General features: G+C 50.4%; 9 protein-coding genes across 9 annotated transcripts; 6 read left to right on the forward strand and 3 right to left on the reverse strand.

The window, feature by feature from the left end:
- Positions 1 to 1,362: 1,362 nt before the first annotated feature.
- AA0111_g11598 (hypothetical protein) lies at positions 1,363 to 3,199 on the forward strand (the record flags this gene model as incomplete). Its single annotated transcript, XM_028645481.1, has 6 exons — positions 1,363 to 1,611; positions 1,660 to 1,696; positions 1,746 to 1,834; positions 1,884 to 1,971; positions 2,022 to 2,690; positions 2,763 to 3,199. 6 exons carry the CDS (start codon positions 1,363 to 1,365, stop codon positions 3,197 to 3,199), a joined length of 1,569 nt encoding a protein of 522 aa, XP_028500817.1.
- Positions 3,200 to 4,692: 1,493 nt separating this feature from the next.
- AA0111_g11599 (hypothetical protein) lies at positions 4,693 to 5,230 on the forward strand (the record flags this gene model as incomplete). Its single annotated transcript, XM_028645482.1, has 3 exons — positions 4,693 to 5,017; positions 5,077 to 5,145; positions 5,202 to 5,230. 3 exons carry the CDS (start codon positions 4,693 to 4,695, stop codon positions 5,228 to 5,230), a joined length of 423 nt encoding a protein of 140 aa, XP_028500816.1.
- Positions 5,231 to 6,067: 837 nt separating this feature from the next.
- On the forward strand, positions 6,068 to 7,846 carry AA0111_g11600 (hypothetical protein; the record flags this gene model as incomplete). Its single annotated transcript, XM_028645485.1, has 2 exons — positions 6,068 to 6,083; positions 6,141 to 7,846. 2 exons carry the CDS (start codon positions 6,068 to 6,070, stop codon positions 7,844 to 7,846), a joined length of 1,722 nt encoding a protein of 573 aa, XP_028500791.1.
- Positions 7,847 to 8,474: 628 nt separating this feature from the next.
- On the forward strand, positions 8,475 to 9,061 carry AA0111_g11601 (hypothetical protein; the record flags this gene model as incomplete). The annotated part of the gene is made up of 3 exons (XM_028645486.1): positions 8,475 to 8,747; positions 8,885 to 8,938; positions 8,990 to 9,061. 3 exons carry the CDS (start codon positions 8,475 to 8,477, stop codon positions 9,059 to 9,061), a joined length of 399 nt encoding a protein of 132 aa, XP_028500790.1.
- Positions 9,062 to 9,985: 924 nt separating this feature from the next.
- AA0111_g11602 (hypothetical protein) lies at positions 9,986 to 11,748 on the forward strand (the record flags this gene model as incomplete). Its single annotated transcript, XM_028645487.1, has 3 exons — positions 9,986 to 10,160; positions 10,218 to 11,291; positions 11,345 to 11,748. 3 exons carry the CDS (start codon positions 9,986 to 9,988, stop codon positions 11,746 to 11,748), a joined length of 1,653 nt encoding a protein of 550 aa, XP_028500809.1.
- Positions 11,749 to 12,944: 1,196 nt separating this feature from the next.
- On the reverse strand, positions 12,945 to 15,241 carry AA0111_g11603 (hypothetical protein; the record flags this gene model as incomplete). Its single annotated transcript, XM_028645488.1, has 3 exons — positions 12,945 to 14,439; positions 14,491 to 15,133; positions 15,205 to 15,241. The coding sequence occupies 3 exons, from the start codon at positions 15,239 to 15,241 to the stop codon at positions 12,945 to 12,947; spliced, it is 2,175 nt and encodes a 724-aa protein (XP_028500808.1).
- Positions 15,242 to 15,457: 216 nt separating this feature from the next.
- AA0111_g11604 (hypothetical protein) lies at positions 15,458 to 15,991 on the forward strand (the record flags this gene model as incomplete). The annotated part of the gene is made up of 3 exons (XM_028645489.1): positions 15,458 to 15,525; positions 15,645 to 15,741; positions 15,920 to 15,991. 3 exons carry the CDS (start codon positions 15,458 to 15,460, stop codon positions 15,989 to 15,991), a joined length of 237 nt encoding a protein of 78 aa, XP_028500811.1.
- Positions 15,992 to 16,376: 385 nt separating this feature from the next.
- AA0111_g11605 (hypothetical protein) lies at positions 16,377 to 17,736 on the reverse strand (the record flags this gene model as incomplete). The annotated part of the gene is made up of 4 exons (XM_028645490.1): positions 16,377 to 17,081; positions 17,136 to 17,244; positions 17,301 to 17,620; positions 17,671 to 17,736. The coding sequence occupies 4 exons, from the start codon at positions 17,734 to 17,736 to the stop codon at positions 16,377 to 16,379; spliced, it is 1,200 nt and encodes a 399-aa protein (XP_028500807.1).
- Positions 17,737 to 18,103: 367 nt separating this feature from the next.
- AA0111_g11606 (Phosphoglucomutase) lies at positions 18,104 to 19,902 on the reverse strand (the record flags this gene model as incomplete). The annotated part of the gene is made up of 3 exons (XM_028645491.1): positions 18,104 to 19,413; positions 19,464 to 19,765; positions 19,850 to 19,902. The coding sequence occupies 3 exons, from the start codon at positions 19,900 to 19,902 to the stop codon at positions 18,104 to 18,106; spliced, it is 1,665 nt and encodes a 554-aa protein (XP_028500789.1).
- Positions 19,903 to 19,946: the final 44 nt, after the last annotated feature.

The following is a 19,946-nucleotide window of genomic DNA, read 5'->3' on the forward strand; positions in this document are numbered from 1 at the left end:
CGATTTCAATGTATAAAAAGCTGTAACTTGGGATGCAGGAATATTGTTCGAGCATATTTATGTCAGTAGACAAGCTCACAGGAGTTGCTTAACAGATCGAGACTAGTAGATTCGTACAATCTAGATACAACACCAAGGTATCTACCTGACGTAACTCACCGCCTCCTCGATCGTCCATTTGGCTACAATGGCCGAAGTCTGCCGCTCAGATTTCTCGTCTTAATCTAAATGCTTGGGATACATGAAGCATCCTTACTATTCGGACCATCTCGTGTCAGCGAGCGTTACGCGTTCCACCGAGAAAGTACCCCATGGCCCTATAGATTCAGTCGGACATCGCACGTACTTTTTCTTACAACATGATACGCTTGCATTGTGGATACGCGGAGATTTGAGTGATTAGGGAACGATATGTCGACATGCTTGTAGCTCCCTTTCTAAGTTTGGCAAACCGTAGCGGCTTCTCGGCATTCAAAGTTTCGACTTGTTCATCGATGTCCTCGCCATATTAGTTTCATGATGGTTGCCCGAAAGAAGCTCTTCTAGAAGGACGGCTTCCTTAGACCTGAGAGAGATCTCTTTGCGGGTCTATACTATGGCCATCATCCGGCACTTGCGGCTTCGAAGGAGGGATTGAAAATATGGTCCAAGAGTATATCGTGGATTCTCGAATGCATATTGTCCGAAAACCTACCGCTTGTAAGCACGCTAAGGATGGGAAACCATTTTCCCCACCACTGACCCACGAATGGGGTCCTCCCGCACTAATTACCCCAGCGGCTCGACTCGTCCCTTTTCGGGCCGTGCGGGATGTCTTACCCCGTATTACCCGAAAGTAGTCGCGATGCAGACGAGAATTGGAAATCAGAGATGCCCATCATCGATCAGACTCGGTACCTCAGCCGGCGTAACTACGGTCAACTCAACCACTTACATACTCACACGCAACGGCTGCACCTTTCCGATGCAGGTTTCGGCATCAAACAAAGTTTCCGAGCACATCTACTAAATGTACCGTCTAGCGAAGTTACGCGTCATGTCATCAAGCATAGCCCAGCCAGTGCGACACGTATGTGTTCTTCTTTTGGCCGTAACTCCTCATTTCAGCCTAGTATATCTTGGAAGTTACGATGAACCTCAGATAAACGAATTCGAACCAATCGGCATCGGGAGCTTCTCCATTTCGATCTTGACGAGATTGGGTGTGCTAGTCTGCACTGCATGTAGACTTATCAACTCCGCATAATGCTGGACGCATCTTTCAACTTAAATTAGTTTTGCCCCAATAGACTCTATGACTTCTGGTAGTTTCAATACGACAGTTTTCCTCTTCTTTCTGGAGAAGACGGGTACACTCCAAAGATGGAGCCTGAACCTCTAGACCCAAGAGCAATCGGTTTTATGCGTCGAAACCTTGCAATGCTGCGACAAACCCCGATGTCGCTAGTGCTTGCTGGTATCATCCTCTTAGCATCTATATATCTCCCACGCTTCATGTTCAAGTCACAGATGGCGAGATTTCCACTCATCCTAGAGCATCTAAGTAGCGAGCAGCGGCGAGCAAGGTTTCTCGCAGGAGCAAAAGCGCTCTACAAGGATGGCTCTCAGAAGGTATTTCGACACAAGCAGATACATTTCATTCTATTAACTCGCTCCTAGTTTGGGGGAATGGCTTACAGAATGCAAACTTTAGATGGTAAGCGAGGTCTGACAGTACTACAATCGTTCTTACTAAATTCTTCTAGAGCAACAGATTGTCCTTCCTCTTTCCGCATTGACAGAACTTCGCAAAGCACCCGAGGAGGCGCTATCCTTCTACGACATGTTTTCCAAAGTATGCAATCCATGCGACATGAGTGGCGTAGTTGCTCACGCGCACCTAGGGCCTGGAGGAAACCTACACTTATGTCGACATCAGATTTCTACCCGAGGTTGTCGATACAATTAAGAGGGATCTTACACCCAAGCTGAGTAAGCATGAATATAATGCTCCAATATGCGTATCATGCTAACGAAAGCAGCGCAAATTACCTCAAAGATTTGTGATGAGGTTGATGCTGCGCTAGACACATATCTCCCCTCTCACGACAAGTGGACGGAGATCAATGTGTCAAAAACAGCTCTAGATATCATCGCAAAAGTCTCAGCCCACCTCTTCATCGGAAGCGATGTCGCCAACGACCCGGGTTATCTCGAATGTACAAAGAACTTTACCGTCCATTTGGGTGAAGCCACCAGAGCGATCAAAGTCACGCGAGTGTGGCTCAGACCCTTCCTAGCTCCCCGACTGCCAGAAGTGAAACGTCTTCTCGAGACGAGGAAAAAGCTAAGAAGCTATGTCAAGCGTGTGATGGAACAGAGAGAAGCTGAGATCAAGGACCCAGACTGGGCTCCACCGGACGACATGATGCAATGGCTCCTCAATCGAGCTGACCGGCAAAAGGACACCTTGGAAGACTGCACAGCTGCCCAAGTTCTTCTTATACTCGGGACTATCAATGCATCGATGCAGACACTGATTGCCATTTTGCATACGCTAGCAGTGACTCCCGAGTATGTCGAGCCGCTTCGAGAAGAGATTCGAAACACTTTAAACAGTGACGGATCGATTCCAGTCAGTGCGATGAAGGAGTTTGGGAAAATGGACAGTTACTTCAAGGAGGTGGGCATGCATTTTCCGGTTATTATCGGTATGTGATTTCCTCGTTCCTTTGCTTGCTCGATTTCGTTTCTTACGCAAAGCTAAACAAGACTTGCAACAGAACCGTATTTCCGCCGGGTTCGCAAGGGGTTCACTCTGTCAAACGGGCAGTACCTGCCTCCCGGCGTAGCTATAGTGATAGCGAACCCGCTCATCACAGACTCCAAGTACGATACGTTTGACGGCTTTCGACACTACAAGTTACGCGAGGCCAGCGCGCAAAAGGATAAGCCTAACCATCGATGGCTTATTGCAAATGAGACTGAGTTCCGATGGGGCTACGACAACCATGTCTGTCCTGGCAGATTCTATGCGCATAATCTGCTCAAGATTATCTTTGCTAGGATAGTCGAAAATTACGATATCAAGATGCCAGCGAATGTTGAGGGAATAGAGGCTAGGTACCCAATGGTCGAGCACGGGAATGTTGTTATGGAACCAAGAGACAAACCTCTTCTACTCAGGAGGATTAAGAACCATCAGGGTCGCGTAGATTGACGGGTAAAGACAGATGCTTATGCATGCGAAGACCAGCTCGATATGTAGGAACTTCTGTTGAGAGAGCGCATGATGCTATGAGGAGGAGAATGGGGGTTGGAAGGCGTGCAGCTCTGCTTACTATACACATGTGCTTCGTCTACTTCATCACAGTGCAGAACCGCCCATGCTGGTCGCCTCACATGATGTCCATTATCTCTCATGGAGCAGCAATCTTCCAAAAGGCACCAAGGACTCTTCTTTCTAACTAGGAGATGGTGATGCAATCAACTCCACCAAGACTTGCTGGTACTTTCCATGCATCTATACTTCGCAGGGTACGCTAGGAGCACGTGACTGGCCGAAGAAGCAGCCTGCTCCTAGTGTACAGCTTCGAGGTCACCAATGTCTGACGGCGCCACACCTGAAATGGCTTAGAGGCTGCAGTGTAGAATACTGAGTGCATGGAGGGCAGCACGCGGCTGAGCATGGGGAAGCCGCTGGCTGTTGAGCTGGGACCGGACCGACGTTACAAAAAGCATGATTGCGCACATGCTCGGGTTGGACCGCAGCAAACTGGTGGCATGTGCTGTATCTTATGGACGAGATGGCAAAATACTCGCGTATCTGTGTAGTACGCTTGACTGGATCAACCTGGAGCTGTACTTACCATTGCAAGCGATCTACGAGGCCACCCCAACAGGACAGTACATCTGGAAGGGCCGGCGTTGCGAGGTTTTTCTGCTGCGAAAGTCAAGTGGTGCGCTGATTTCCCCACCTTTTTGCCTCGATTACCGCAGAGATGATTTCTTTTTCCAAGCCCATTTTCCCGATTCGGCAATACTAACTAAGCCTTCAACACACCCAAAGACAATTCTTAATCCTTATGCATACCGCTGACACAGCCTTTGAATGGGCATTCTAATGCAAGAAGCTCCTTGCTGCATCTGTAAGACATGCAATGCATCTTATCTTCGTAAGCCGCTAGATGAGAGAGCAGGAACACTCGCTGCGTTCTATGTTTCGCGCCTGGTGTACTTCTATCGACTAGGCATGACAGGACTTGTGTTCTGTATACCAATATAAAACGAGAAGATACCTTCTGCTTCCACGAAAACAGGAGGCTGGGTTTCATCCACGATTATATAGCTCAATCAAGTGAAGAACTATTCGGTAAAGCGGTCAGGAATACAGATCACGGGTTGCATCCTTCAAAAAGCATGCGTTAGTACGCGGAGATCTTCACTCGCCGAAGAAACAATTTGATACGACGATGCTTGTTGCTTTTGATGCACTCCAGTCTCACGCGGCCAATGAACGCTTTGCCCGCTGCGATAGGGGGTACAGAATGCATCGGTTGTTTCCAATGCACGTGAGCTATCTAGGTTTCATGAGCAAACAGAAGCGCATAAATAGAGAGAGAGAGAGAGAGAGACCCGAAAAGCGAGCATCAACTCTTATATCCTCTATCTACTCCTCATTATTACTTTACTCAAGCTCCTTACAACACCGCGATGGCCAACCAAACCCTTTCACGCCCATTCCTCATCGAATTCAACGGTCAATTCGTAGTCAACCCCCAAATGGACGACAACTTGACCTTCGACGGCCGCATCCCAGCCAGCATCGGTGACCGTGCGAACGCCGCTGTTTTCGAGCTCCATGATGGTGTTTTGCACAAAGCTGGCGGACAAGGACCCCCTATGCACTTTGGTCGTTTCCGTATCGAGCCGCTTGCGTTTATGCCAATGCCCGTTTACTGGATCCCACAACGGGAGATGGTGCAGCAGTGCAATTATGCTGGGGAGGAAGATTCGCCCACGGGGTTCGAATCGAGTGGTATGTCAAGCTTTCGTGACAGAGAATGACGATGGCATGGATGGCTGACTTGAATACAGGGTTTCATCTTGGTGTGCTACCCGGCCAGGAAAACCTAGTTCGTGCTATGCCACCGGGTATGTTCCCTGGTAAGTATAAAGGCGGCTGATAGACGTACCTGGAATACAAACACTAAGTATTGTAGGATCCGAGATGAAGGTACATTGGCAGTAATTGAATCTACCCTATCGGTAGAGAAATGTCTTGGTCGCGATCATCGTCATCAGGAACAAGTTCCACTCTAGGAGACATGGCTATGAGGGAGAGATGTATCTGGAATGTCGTGGTATAGGAAACTATATACCGGGATACAAACCCACTCATGTCAAGAGGATCTCGTGAAGTTGTTGTGATGTACAATCCATGAAACGGATCCTAGTCGCTATGATGCTACAACCTTGTCATGACGATGGACAGAGTTGCAGAAGTAAGATCAAGAAGATGGGCGAACCGGTCATCCACAACTAGTTGAATACCAGTTTGAACCTCGTTCTGGGTATTGCTAACTCGAAGTGGCTACCTTTTCGGAACAGCCGCCCATACATGGATCACGAAGACCAGCACCGCTTGCGACAGAGCCCAGTCATGACCTTTTGACCAATGGATCTATTGACTGTACGTTCAGCTTTTACTATCGCCAAAGTGTTCCACTACGCAACGTTCTCGCGCACTGTCTTCGCATCGTGAAGACACAGTCTAACAGAGAACTACCTATACTTCCTTCACGCGATACTCATTACGTCACCAGACTAGATCAGGAAAGTGCCGAAGACATTCTTACCCGATGCATCCTTCTCACTTAGAGACAAACTCTAGTCACCGCTATCAATTCACTATCTTACGATCCAGATCTGCCAACACGCGCCTGAAAACTGTATCAATCCCGACAGATTTTACGTCCCCATTTTCTATACCAATCAACATCGAAGCAATCGGCCCGATACGCTCACCCAAGTGCATTGATCTCGGTATCACCGCCGTATTTCTTTGACCGATATGCCTCTTCGCAAAATGCCTCCTGTCACGGGTAAGCCCATACACGCCTGCTCCCACTCCTGTCTTCTATCTTACTAATCGTGCGCAGTATACGTCCTCAAGAAAGACCGCCTAGCACTCTTGGACGATATTACCGATATTCTCAAGAACGAACGCCTTACGCTATCTTCCCGATGCATCGACAGACTTGGAGACTGTTTGATGGCCAAGCTAGAGCCTACCCTAATACCACACGACCGCAATGACCCTGATCGCGCAATCAACCTGGCGCAAAGCGCCCGCCTTCGAAATATCAAGGCACAAGGCCCATATCGAATAGTAAAACGGACCAAGACTTCAAAGCACACATCGGAGCTCCATCGGAACTCTAAAGTCGTTCGACATGTCCGCCTTGGACGATTCGGCGGTTCAAGTGACGTCCACGAGTCTCGTATGGACGGCGAGTTCATACCTTTAGATGGCGCAACTAACAACGAAGACGCAGACGAATACAAAGCTTTAGCAATCACGGAAGCGGGACAACATAGCGTTGAGTCGCGCAAGGTGCCTTCAGCCGTTTTGCATAATCACCTAGATAGCCCGCGCGACACGCAAGAGTCGTTCATATCCGGTCTCGACGTTGCATTAAAAAACAAGCTTCTGGGAGCTGCAAGAGCGAGAGCGCCAAAGAAGACTAAGATCAGCGCCTGCCTCACTAATCGGCCGCCTTCTAAGAGACACACCTTCGAACACCCCCCGGGAGACACAAATTCATCTTTCTATTTTCCCAATACCGCCCCGGCTTTCTCACAAATGCTTCCCAATGTGGATCAATCTGCATATAGCAAGCCAGTGGAGATAAAGGAGCGTGCAGATGCCCTTGTCAAGGACGAGCCCCTATGCAACACCAAGAATGACTTTCCCACCTTCGATAGCAAGAACCCGGTTCGGCATCAAGCTCATAATTTCGTTCCTGCCCTCAAGATCTCGAATAAGAATCTTAAGTTGGTCGATGAAGCTGAGTATCAGCCTGAAGATGCATCAGTTTCGGTGGAGATAGTGGTGAAAAGTCCTGAGCTCATCTTCGCCGATACCAAGGACGAGACGACGTTCCAAACCCAGGCGGACAACACCATTGACGTCAGCAAAACCTACCCTGATGTCAAGCACGCCTCGACTCCTTCTCCGGTTGCTGCCATCACGATCACGAAGGACACCACTGCTACTGTTATTCCCAGCACCTTGAACTCAAGTCAGTCTTCAAGTGTCTCCATGTTTCCGTCTTCTGTAGCAACCGAACAAGCGCTACAGGACACACCTGACTCTACCTTCTTTAGCCAATCTCAGGAAGTCTTGATCCAGCCCCGGGGCCACACTATCACTCGAATTATCGACCCAAAAGACCGCCAGCCGCCCACTTCATCGATGGCAAGACGCCAGAAACGGCCGCTCAAGGCTCCAAAGAAGGACGCCGCAGTGGAAATCAACCCTCGCCGCTCTGCGAGATTGGCTGCCAAGCCTAAACTCGCATCCGCAACTACTGCAACCAAAGAACGACAGGCGCCAAGACCAACTGCGAAAAACGTTCTTTTGCTATCTCCAGTGCTTAACCCTGGATCAAAGCGCGGCCACAAAGGAGATTCTGAGGAAGAGGATGAGGATGATTATGAGAAGGAAGGATATAAAAGTGGCCGTAAGAAGAAGATTGTGTCTAAGGCAACGGTTGAAAGGCAGCGTAAGACGAGAGGTAACGCGACGAAGCGCGGTGGTAATGGGCCCGACGGGAGGACTGCGCTGGAAAGTTATGGTCTCTAGACTGTATGTCTATGTGGGTCGTATCGCGGTGCGGGTGTGTGAATGTTGCTCGAAAACACTCTATAGCCGGCGGTTAAGATGGCTGGAAGCTCGAAGGGCTTTTGTCGTACACCAGCACCACAACAGCACCTAATTGCTACGATAGACAAGACGGTGGTTCAATGGCACGGCCATGGAGGATGTGAGACGCGTCGAGGTTGTTGCCCACCTAGACATTTAGTGGGATGCATGGTTAGTTGTTCATTTAGTTCTTTCTGTTTCTGCCAGCTTGCACTATAACCTTGCTTGGATCTGCATCCGTTGGACGTCCAGGCGCCAGTCCATGTCCAACTGCGAATAGTATTTTCGAAGCAATTAATCCGTTGTAAACGTCGCGCATCATGTCCACTGCGTGATGTGGCTCGGGTTGATCTCGGCTCTCCGCCCGTGTCCTTCGAATTCCGCATGCGCGTCACGTCGGCGCACGAATACGCGGTCAGCATCACCACTACATGCATACTTCAACCCTCTTCTACAGTACCTTGCAGCGAAGTAAGCCGGATAGATCTTGCTGCCTGACTTGGCCATGCGTCTTTCTTTCTCTCTCCTCACGGTCCTCCTAAACCTTCACCCAACCATTTGCACCAACATGGCCACCTCAAATCAACCCCCGGCATCATCATCCACACCAGGCTCCACAGCCTACGCCCCAGTAACGCGCATAGCGACTTTCCGCTTCCACCCGAACGTCACCGCAGAGCAAAAAGGTGACCGCGCATCCGCCTTTCTCGCACTTTACGCCGAGCATCCTGAACTGCTGGTCGAAGCACCTGTAGGAGGGAGACCGTTGAATACGCCGTTGAATTTGACGAATGTGAAGAGGGAGAGCATCTGGGACTTAGGATTCGTTGTTAAGTTCAAGGTATGTAGAAGTTGAGGTGTGCAGTGTGGAAGGTAGGGTGGAGCGGCCATGCGATTTGATGGCATGGTGGGGGATGTGAAGGAGATGTGAGGGTGACGGAACGGTGGAGATGGAGTACGAATCCTAACGGCGACTAGGACGAAGCATCGAGACAGAAATTTGACCTTGATCCTGGACATGATAGGCTGAAGGTACGTGTTCCAATCATCTTAGTAGATGGGATTGAGCTGACATGCTAGAAGAACGAGACGGATCCATTGCTCGAGCAGGTATTCGTGTATGACTTTGTCGCGCAGCCGAACCTGGGCTGGTAGTGTAACTCGTTGCGCAGAGGTCGTGATTGTTTCGTCGAGCTAGAAAGACGAAAGATGGAGAGCAGACATCGCAAGCAACGAGTCGCAGGTACGTTTGGGGCGATCTAGACTTTTGATTATTTCCTCGGAATCGGAACGTTCCGATGCGCTAGAAATGCTGCCTCCTCCGCACCTGTGACACTGTCAATCTTTGCGTGGGGACACTTCATCGTACTCTACTACCATGACTTTGTGCTTCAACCCGCCTATATGTACTGAACCAAGGTGAGAGCACTACATCAAACGCTCGCGACTTCGGCAACGCAGGGGACTGCAGCGCTAATTATGCCGGTGAACGCGACGGGCCTCAGCCCACCTTATCTACGCTAGTAAAGCAATACTCCCTCGTTCTCTCCGATGCGAAGCTCAGCTCTAGCCATTTCTTTTCACGAAGTGCTTCTGCTAGTGGCACACTCATTCTAATGTAAAGGGATTGAAATGCACCAACCGCGGGGAGTTCGCCGAATCAGGTGGTGACAATGCGGCATGGCAGCCAGCCACAAGCGCGATGTCCCCGCCAGCCACGAGCTGATGCTCAGCTCCTCGGCTGGACTAACTTTCCACCAGGACCACTTTCAGTCGTCGCATCGATAGTGTTCGCTGTCCCTGCACTGGATTGGGATATTTAGCTCTTTCATGCCGCCTGGCCCAGCTTCACACCCTCAGCTCTGTCGAAAATGCAGCCTAGAATGCATAAGCGCATTCGTTGTGGCTGTCCTCCGAACCACCTCTGACTCGGGACTCCTCAGCTGTCCTGCCACTTTTGGGTGTGTGGATTGCATCCGGTACTGGGATATATCTATCTCCATTCTCGCGGAGGTCGAGCACAATTTCTCAATTCTTTAATTCTCTCTTTACAGCGAATTTCATGCCACATTGTCCACCATGTCTCACTCTGTTGACGAGACAGCTAAAGATTGCACGCATACTCCAAGGAAGCTTGTCCTCTGCTTCGATGGCACTGGAAATGTGTTCAACGGGAACACTTCGGATACTAACATAGTCAAACTTTACGACAAGTTCGACAGAAAAGACCCTATGCAATACCACTACTATCAACGTAAGTAACTGGCACACCCTCAGTAGTAAGAATTCAACTGAGTGTTTAACTTTGAAGCCGGCATTGGAACATACAGTGCTGACGGAGGACCAATCAACAAATATTCCATTGGCAACATCAAATCCAAGATCTCGCAAACCATTGACAGTGGTTTTGCCACCACCTTTGATGCCCATGTAATCGCTGGCTATCGCTTTATCATGCGATACTACAAAGAAGGCGATAAGATCTACATGTTCGGCTTCTCGAGAGGTGCTTTTACTGCTCGCTTTCTTGCACGCATGATTCATGGACTCGGCCTGCTCTCTGAAGGCAACGAAGAGATGGTTCCTTTCGCATATGATCTGTACCAGCAGTACGAGAAAGGACTGCTACCTGATGCTCAGCAGAATCAAAAGGACCCTTCACAGGCTACGGGCACGAAGAAAGCATCATCCGCCAGCGAGGAACGTCAGCCTCTTCTCCCCCAAGATGACGAAACCGATGAGCAACAGCTCAAGAGACATAAGCTCGAAGCTTTCACATCGACGTTCTGCCGTTTAGAAGGCGCTTCGAATCAGCGTATCAAAGTACACTTCCTGGGCCTCTTTGACTGTGTCAGTAGTGTCGCAGTTCTAGACGTCCCCTTTGGCGAGGTCCCCAAAGTTGTCTCCGTCCTCGGAACCGCCCATCACGTTCGCCATGCCGTCGCTGTTGACGAGCATCGCGTCAAGTTCAAGGCAGCTTTGTTGCATCAAGACGTTAAAGATGCTAAAGCGTCAAACGAAGACATCAAGGAAGTTTGGTTCCCCGGAAACCACGGTGACGTTGGTGGAGGTTGGCCTGCTCCACAACCTCAAGGGCTCAGCTGGTGGCGAAGAATATTCACATCCGACAAGCAGGAGAAACCCTCTATTCCGAGCCAAGATCCCTATCAGATGAGCGATGTGCCTTTGGCTTGGATGATCCGCGAATTGGAGCAGCTAGGAGCAGATGACAATAAATCGGCCATCAAATGGAACAAGAAGAAAAATGGATTTAAGAAGAGCTTTTTCCGCAAGATCAACGAAGCGTACGAAAGCCCCATGCATGACACACTCACGGTAGGGGGCGGTTCCTCTTTCTTTAAGGTCATGCTTTGGAATTTCATGGGTAAGTACACGCACATCCTCCATGACGACCTGTGACTAAGCAAATCGAAACAGAAATTCTTCCCTTTTCGCGTTGGGAACTGAAATGGAACGAAGCGAAGAATGCGTTTGGGTGGGACTATACCTGGCGGCCGTTGAATTTGGCATCGGGGCGAGACATTCCCAAGGGGGCGCTTTTGCACGACTCTCTCCTAAAGAGATTAGCAAGTGAGAAGCATTCGAAAGCTGGAAAGGTATCGAAATACCTTCCAAACAACAACTCAGGCGACAAAGGGAAAAACAAATCGCCAGAGTGTTTGCTGAACACCAAGTTCGACCTCGTGAAGAAACTCGAGGACAGAGGTGTAACGAAAACAAACGCCAACGACCTCGCTGAGCCTGCTGGCATCCACAACATCTACGCTATCGAAGGTCAGATCGAGTCTAGTGGTTGGGACGTTAAGCTGGTCAGACCATAGAATGTGAATCTGCGCATGTATCATAAGTTTCTTTTGTGTCAACTGTTCTACCATCGAAATCTATATACAAATTGTCGCCACAAGAAGGATGAAGTCTTGCCTCCGAAGCCTCGTTCGCGCGTTGGAAAGCATTGGACTGGAATGCTATCCTCGGCTTGGGAAGAGATGGGAGATGGAAAGCAGATTATCTGGTAGTGGTACTCTGCGCGAGATGGCGTATGAATATCTACCTAGCGATGAATGTTGTGATAATATGTGCGGCTGTGAAAGGTGCTCAAGATGATAAGACGAATGCAAGGGCTTTTATTGTTCGTTGAACCTACGCTGCAGTGGCTGCTTCGTTCATCACGCGGTTCGTCAGCTTTTGTTGACATCCATACAATGACAGGCTCTTATCTAGAAGCGTTGCTCGTTATCTCGGGCCAGGGATCGCTCGCTTATGTACTCATGAGGCTCATCGATGGCCTCGACTGAGAAGAGCAGGAGAAAGTGGTCGTAGAAGGGATAACCGCTATGGATCTGCTCAACGATGTCAAGGTGTCGAAGGAGATATCAATGCCGCATTGTAACAGGCGATGCTCACGTGGTAAGCGGGAATGTAGTGAATGCGTCCAGAATCTACCGCGAGAAAGTCGATGCAGTCGACGAAGATCAAGAGATCTCATAGATCCGGCCGCTATCTCAAGCTGCGACTATGAAGATGCAAGCTCGCGCAGGGTGATCTAAAGGGATCACAATGATTATGCATGTCGCACGTGAAGCTAATGGTTAATTCCTATTCAGTACTCTTGCCGAAGAAGTGATTTCTCGCTTCGAAGAGCAGCACAGTAAAGAATGACGAGCGCAGTATGCGCGCGCGCTATACCACCAAGCTCTACTGTACAGAGAAGAGAGTAAAGAGATGTTGATGAACAGGAAGACGAATGCCGCGCGACAAGGTTTGGAGGAGCTTTGTAAAGAGCATGATTTGGACACACCGACCACACACTGTGAGCTTGAAAGAGACGACTTTGAGACTGTGATAGGACTTGGTTTTCTGTAGGAGAAGGGTTCGACAAGGTAGTGATAACGATGTCATTTTGAGTGGAGTCTGTAGAGAGATTTTCAACGGGCATCCCGGGTTTTGCAGGTTGTCTGATCGTTTCCAAGTTTCCAGAGGGTACGTACCTATAAGTCGGTATCTGCTTCCTTACATACTAGACCTTGCGCCTGACCAATCCCCTGAAGAAGTCAAAACTATTCCCATCACTCTGAATCTGAATAATCTTGCCCGTTCCTCGCCCATCAACCTCGCGCACCTCTTCAGCAAGGAGTAAACCCCAATCCCTCGTAATACCCTTTATTCTCGCTTTACACCCACGCTGCACCCCCTGTTGGTCCTCAAGCGTCACAAGCTGATCAGTATGCAGCCAATTCTCATAGTAGTACGACTCCATGTCGCGGTTGAATCCTTCCTGGCAGAATGTCGAGTACAGTGTCTCAAAGTGCGCCAGGATACTCCCCAGCAGCTTCTCTGGCGTAAAGTCCTTGAGCGGCGGATTCATGCCCTTGGCAAGCTGGTTCAAAGTCGTCGTCGGCAGCGCATTACTCAGATTCAATCCGATACCTGGTACGACATCGTACGTGGAACCAGAATAACTGCTATTCACCAAAATGCCTCCTATCTTGACGATGGGATTTGCACTCGAGCCGGGGAGTTGCGCGTAGATGTCGTTTGGCCACTTGAGCTTTATAGGGATTTTCTCGTACCCAGGCGCATAGTTCTTGATGCCTTGCACAATGGCCAGAGCAGCGAGATACTGGATAAACACTACCGGTGCACTCTGACTCAGTGCAAAAGAATGATGCAACACAGTGCTAAACATGAGTGCGCCAGGCGGTGCGATCCAGACATTGTTTCCGCGACCACGACCTGCGATTTGTGTCGTTGCTGTTATTGTAAAGCCGTTGGGGAGATTCCGCAGCAGAGACGGGTTCTTTTCGAGAAGAGTGTTAGTCGATGTTACGACTTCACCATACATGAGGTGTTTTCCAAAAGAGGCGTCCGGGTTGCGGAGCTTGGTGTGATAGTGATGGAGGTTTGCGTAAAAGGCATCATGATGGAACAGTGTCTCTTGAGCCGATGGAAGAGCTTTCTCGTGGGGTATTATGACCTTGACGATCTTGGCGTAGTCGACGATCTCGTCGGGCGAGGTGTTGGCTGTGTACTCGATACAGTCATGAATCTCCTCTTCTGGTGTCTTGGCCCTCTTCTTCTTGCTGTCATCTTCCTTCTCTTGGCTTTGCTCTCCAAAACTCTTCTCGCTACTGTTTGTCACGGAAGCTAGTGTAGGTAACTTCTCCGACATGGCACTGACAGCCCTCTTCAGTTCCTTTATGCTCCACGCCGTACCCTCTTTCTCGATCCGAAACACGTCGTTCTCGCCCTTGATATACTCATCGCCGTCCATTACAGTAATGATTTCGCTCCATGTCGCAACAAGGTCAGAGACGTCTGCCAAGCTATGAGCGGTGAGATGCAGGCGGGATAGGGACGGTACCGCTTGTTCCTGTTCGTTGACCTGCAAACCAAGTTTTCCGAGGATCAAGCGCATAAACGCAAGTCGTGTTGCGTCCGTGGCAGCGATATCATTGATAAGGGTCGCGTAAGATGGTAGACTGGGGATCTTGCTGAGGTTTTGCGGTGCGAATCTATACAGTCTTAGCGAGCGAAGGTGTTCTGGATGTCGAATCTGAGCTTACTCTGGATGTGGCCCAGTAACTACAGCATGACCCTCACCCACCTTACGATAGACAACAGCCGCTTGGCCTTGTCCAGACTCGACGTGCAGATCTTCAGTATAGCTCGCCAGGATCTGCACGCCCCTACTCTCGAGCTTCTTTGCATCAACAAACACACCCCCACCATTATAATAGCTCTTGAACGTCTCCGCCACACCCTCATCAACACTCTCAAACGCCTCCTTCTCAATTCTTATCTGAGCAGCCCTCGCCCCAGCCTCACTCGCATACTTGAACCCCTCAAAAGCCAGTCCCCTACACACACCGGGAAAGAACGCCAACTCCCTCTCCCCCTCAACAGCCATCTTCGCATCATCAAGCTCAAACTCACATCTCGCACTGCCGTAATACCCACCAGCGCAGAAACCTAGATACGAACCCCCGGCATTTACATACCGGCTGATCCTTCGATTCCCCTCACCATTGAGCGTACGGCAATAACCCAGATCAGCGCCACCAGGAAAGACGAGAAGAGCGCAGGTGCTGAACCAGGGTTCTTTGATCAGAGTATCGCCAGTCACAGGTATGACAGCGTAAGAAGGCGAGAGCAGACGGCGTAGGGTGTACAGACAGTGGCGGACAGATTCGGTGGTACTTCCGTTGCCTAAAGGGGTGGGTGCGGATTAGTGGGGGTGGACTGTGGGATTTGCGCCTATGCTATAAATGGCCGCATACCAGAGTACACCAAGATGTTCATCCGCTTGGTTGCCATAATGTCGTGTGATTAAATAACGATATTCGTGATTTTGAATGGTGACGCTGAAGAACCGATGAGCGAAGCGCGCGGACCGAGATTGTGCCGATCGTGCTCAAAGTAACTCTCTCTCGCTCTGTTCAAAAGACCCTGCGCAAGTTTCCGACTCTTTTGCTCTTTTACACACACACACACTCACACAATACTCGTCGACTCTCCCAACCCCCTTAAGATATGTCCAACGAAGACAAGGCGCGCGCGGCAGCAGCGCAGTTGGTAATTGACGATGAACCCGATGACTGGTGCGTTACTTTGAACCTTTAGTCTTGCAATGCGGAGATCCGGGTCCGGGGAGCGAAGAACTGCAACTTTGTTGCTGCTGTAAACCAGTTGAGAGCTAACCCAAGACCAACAAACACAGGGACAAGCGTATCTTCAGCACCGGCTGCGCAGACGAAAATGCAAAACTGACAGACTGCTACTACGACAAGAAAGACTGGCGAGTGTGCAAGCAGGAGGTGAGTTTATTTTGTGTTGCTGTGTTCCCGTGGTTAAAACCACACATTGCTTCTGCGCTGCATCTAGGCTGCTCTCGGTTCGTTCAAAAAGCCCGAGAAGAAGCCGAATCTTTTTTTGCAAGTTGTAAAGAAAGAAGAGAAATCATCAACTGACAAAACACGATTATCACGCTTTTAGATGGAGATTTTCCGACAATGCTGGCAGCGTCATGGCAACGATAAGAGGACTGATTCCAAAGATGCTTCATAAGTAGAGAGACAAAAAGCAATCTCGGTTTTGCGCACAAGCCGATTGTAAGATCAAGTTGTATGTTTATTAGCAAAAATGGAAAAGGAGTGTATGACTATTGTAGAACCAGAAGACGAGCGTAGGGATAGTAAGACTCCAAATAGGAAACCACCCTAATGCCGACAATCCATACATTTGGCATAAGTAGCTCCCCGCTTTCCATGCCATTCCACGTTTCCAGTCGTCAAGCCAAACATAACTTCGTTTCTTGTAAGTCGCCATTTTCCTCCATCAGTACCATTATACTAGAACTCTCATTTCCCAGTCTCATCACAGCCCCATCCACACTCCCACTACTCATTTCCGGCCAAGTAAAAACGACTTTCCACGGCCAGCTTATACTCTTTTACTTTCTCTCATAAATCGGAGGCACAACATCCGGGTGGAATGGCGACTTGGCGGCATCCGCCTTCTGCTTATCAAAACTCCAAACACCATTAGTCTGGCCATCATTGATGCCCTCGCCAATCTTCTTGGCCAACTGTTCAAACAAGGGATACTGCGGCGCGCGCGAAAAGAACTTGCGTTCCCATTCCTTGCCTGCATCCTTTTCTTGCTGACGCATCTCGCGCTGGCGCGTCTCAATGATAGTCTTTTCCGACGACGTCAAGTCCATGTTACCCTGGTTAATCGCATCGCTGACTTTTTTCCATGCGCGCCGGGTTTCAAAGTCGTCTTGCTGCTCAATGTCTGCGACGGTGAGTGGCGTTGTTTTCACAGCCTTGTGGTCAAAAGTGTCGACGACGGCCTTGGTCTTGGCATCCTTGATTTGGAACGAGTCAGTCCACTGGCCGTCGGCTTTGTAGATGGCCTCCTTCTCTTTGCCCTCTGGGTACAGAATGGCGGTGAAGCTGTTCTTCTTTCCAGAGACCCAGCCCTTGCCGCTGTAATCGATGCGCGCGGTGTATCCGGTAGACGACTGAATGTAAGTGCTGCTGTTGAGCTCGACGTAGGGTGAGCCTGTGATGAGGCCTTCGATGTGGAGCGCAGGGAGGGTAATAAGGTAGCTTTCGTTGTAGGCGTCTAGGTGCAGCATTGCGTGGCCGATTTGCTGTGGAGGTAACGTGTTAGTATTATACTGCCAATACTGTCGGGATGTGTTTACCTTGACATTAATGGTCGTCTTGAACGACGCCTTTTGCGCGTTGTAACCCTCTAGGCGGACGCCGTGTTGGTCGTTCCAGATGGAGTAAGCCGTGACGGGTGGGTGATGACTGCGCGCATTGCATTAGCACTCCCGTACTTTACGCCTTGTTTTGGATGCGCGTACCTGACTTGCTCACTGACAAGCTGGGTTGTGCCTGCCTGGTCCTCCCACTTGCCCAAGAAAAGCTCTCCCAGGAAAGGGTTGAGCGGCTTCTTCTCGCTGCCCAGCTTCTCTGACCGACTCGCATACTGCTGCTTCAATGTGCTCAGGAACCACTTCAGCACTAGCATGGCCCGTTTGGCAGGGTCCTTCTCGGCTGCAGGTGCGACAAAGACGGAGGGGTGTTCAGTCCAGTACGACGAGAACTCGGTCAGGGATTTTGTCGAGAGGATAAAGGCAGGCGCCGTCATGGTGGAGAGGTCGCCATTGAAGGATGCGATGGACTATGTGCATGTTAGTCGACCGCCATTCTGTACAGCGCATAGCTACATACTTTGAGGAAGCTCGACCAAGAGCCCTTTGCCTGGGGTGGCACAGCGGAGCCTTCTTTCTCAGCCATGATGGCGACGTAAAATTAGAGGTGATGGGTTTAAAAAGCCAAGGAAACCTCTCACGGGAGTCTATGCGCGTGTGTAGGGATGTGTGAAAGGCGGGGGTTGTCGAGATCTAGGTAACTTGGGTGGGGAACGGTATTGTTATGGGGTGGAGACGGAGGCATGTTTAGATTGGGAAATGACGTCGCCGAGCTAGTGCTGCTAAGCCACACGCGCAAACACATTAGGGGATCATGACATATTGCCACGCGAATGATCATCATTACTACCGTTTTGTCGACCAAAACAAATCTGTTTTTACTGGTATTCTCGTGTACAAGTCGTCTAATCATGCTAATTACATCTCCGCGTTCTCCACTCCAACAAACGCGCTTACGTCTTGACATCGGGCTCGGTGCGGCCAACGTACTCTTGGAGCTTCAGGAGGTCAGTCGCAAGCTTGACGTTGTCCTTGAGGTAATCCTGAGCGTCCATGTCGTATGTCGACTCGTCGCTAGTGTGCTTCTCAATGTAGAGACGAATGGTGGCGCCGCTGCTACCTGTGCCAGACAGACGAACAACGATGCGGCTTCCATCGTCAAACTTGACAAAGATACCCTGGTTCTTGCTGACGCTACCGTCCAGGTCGGTGTAGGAGAAGTCGTCTGCCTCGACAACCTTGCGGCCAGCGACGGTGGAGCCGATGAACTCGTCCTTCTTGGTGGTAATGAGTTCCTTCATGTGGCTGGTGACCTTGTTTGCGCCCTCAGTCTCGCAGCCCTCATAGTCGTAACGAGTGAAGAATGTGCGGCCGTATGTCTTCCAAAAGTCCTTTTGGATCGAGGCAATGCTGGGTGTGGTACCGGTCTGCTGTCCAACACCGGCCAGGATGTTCAACCAGGCAACGACAGCCCATAGACCGTCCTTCTCACGGATGTGGTTGCTGCCTGTGCCGAAACTCTCCTCACCGCAGATGTTCATCTTGTCAGAGTCGAAGAGACCGCAGAAGAATTTCCAGCCCGTAGGTACCTCGTAGCACTCGACGCCCTTCTTCTTTGCAACCAGGTCAATCGCGCCAGAGGTCGGCATGCTGCGGGCGAGACCATAGATGCCCTGCTTCTTGAAGTACGGGATAAGCTCGGCGTGGTGTGCGATGATGGCCAAGCTGTCACCAGGTGAGACGAACGAGTTTGCGCCGTAGATCATGTTTCGGTCACCATCACCGTCGCTGGCAGCACCAAAATGGATCCCGTTCTTGTCAACAGCGTCAACCAGCGACTTGGCGTAGACAAGGTTGGGGTCTGGGTGGTGGCCGCCAAAGTCTGGCTTGGGGACGCAGTTTTGTGTGCTGTTGGGGATGCCGAGCTCCTTCTCGAAGATGTCCACACCGTATGAGCCGGTGACACCGCTCAGGCCGTCGAAGAGGACCTTGAAGTCCGAGTGCTGCTTGAGGAACGACTTGATGAGGTCAAAGTCGAAGATATCCTTGAGCATCTTCAGGTAGTCCTCTGTTGAGTGGACGATCTCAACCTCGAGGCTTCCATACTTTTGTGTGCCAATTGTGCTCAAGTCGATGTCGGGGATGTCGGCGATCTTGTACGACGAGAGGGTCTTGGAGGTTTCGTAGATCTTGTTGGTGACGCTCTCGGGAGCTGGGGCACCGTTGGCAAGGTTGTACTTCATGCCAAAGTCCTCGTCGGGGCCTAGATGCGTCAGGTGGGGGGAACGGATCGATGCGTCTGGGAGAACTTACCACCAGGGTTGTGGCTGGCAGTGAGGAGGATGCCACCGGTCGCCTTTCGTATCCGGATGATGTGACTGGCGGCAGGTGTGCTCATGATTCCATTTTGGCCGATCAGGAGCTTCTTGACGCCATAGGCAGCGCTCATCTTGGCGATGGTCTGGGTGACCTCGGGGTTCCAGTAACGGCCATCACCACCGACGACGAGGAAGGCGCCGTCGGCGCCCTCAGGGATGGACTGGAGGATGCTGGCAACAAACGACTCTGAGTAGTGCTCCTGCTGGAAGACCTTGACCTTCTTGCGGAGACCAGAACTGCAGCAATCCAAGTCAGCTATCATGCCTCGACGCCATAGCTCCATGCGCCCTCCCAAGCTCGTCCGGGGACATTGCACTTACGTTCCGGGCTTCTGGTCTTGGAATGGCTTCAATTCAACGGTTCGGACGCTCATGTTGACTGTGTATGTGCTGGAAGCTGATTTGGAGGGAGATTGAA

The sequence above is a fragment of the Alternaria arborescens genome, assembly GCF_004154835.1.
Source record: "Alternaria arborescens strain FERA 675 chromosome Unknown contig_53, whole genome shotgun sequence".
Lineage (NCBI taxonomy): Eukaryota > Fungi > Ascomycota > Dothideomycetes > Pleosporales > Pleosporaceae > Alternaria > Alternaria arborescens.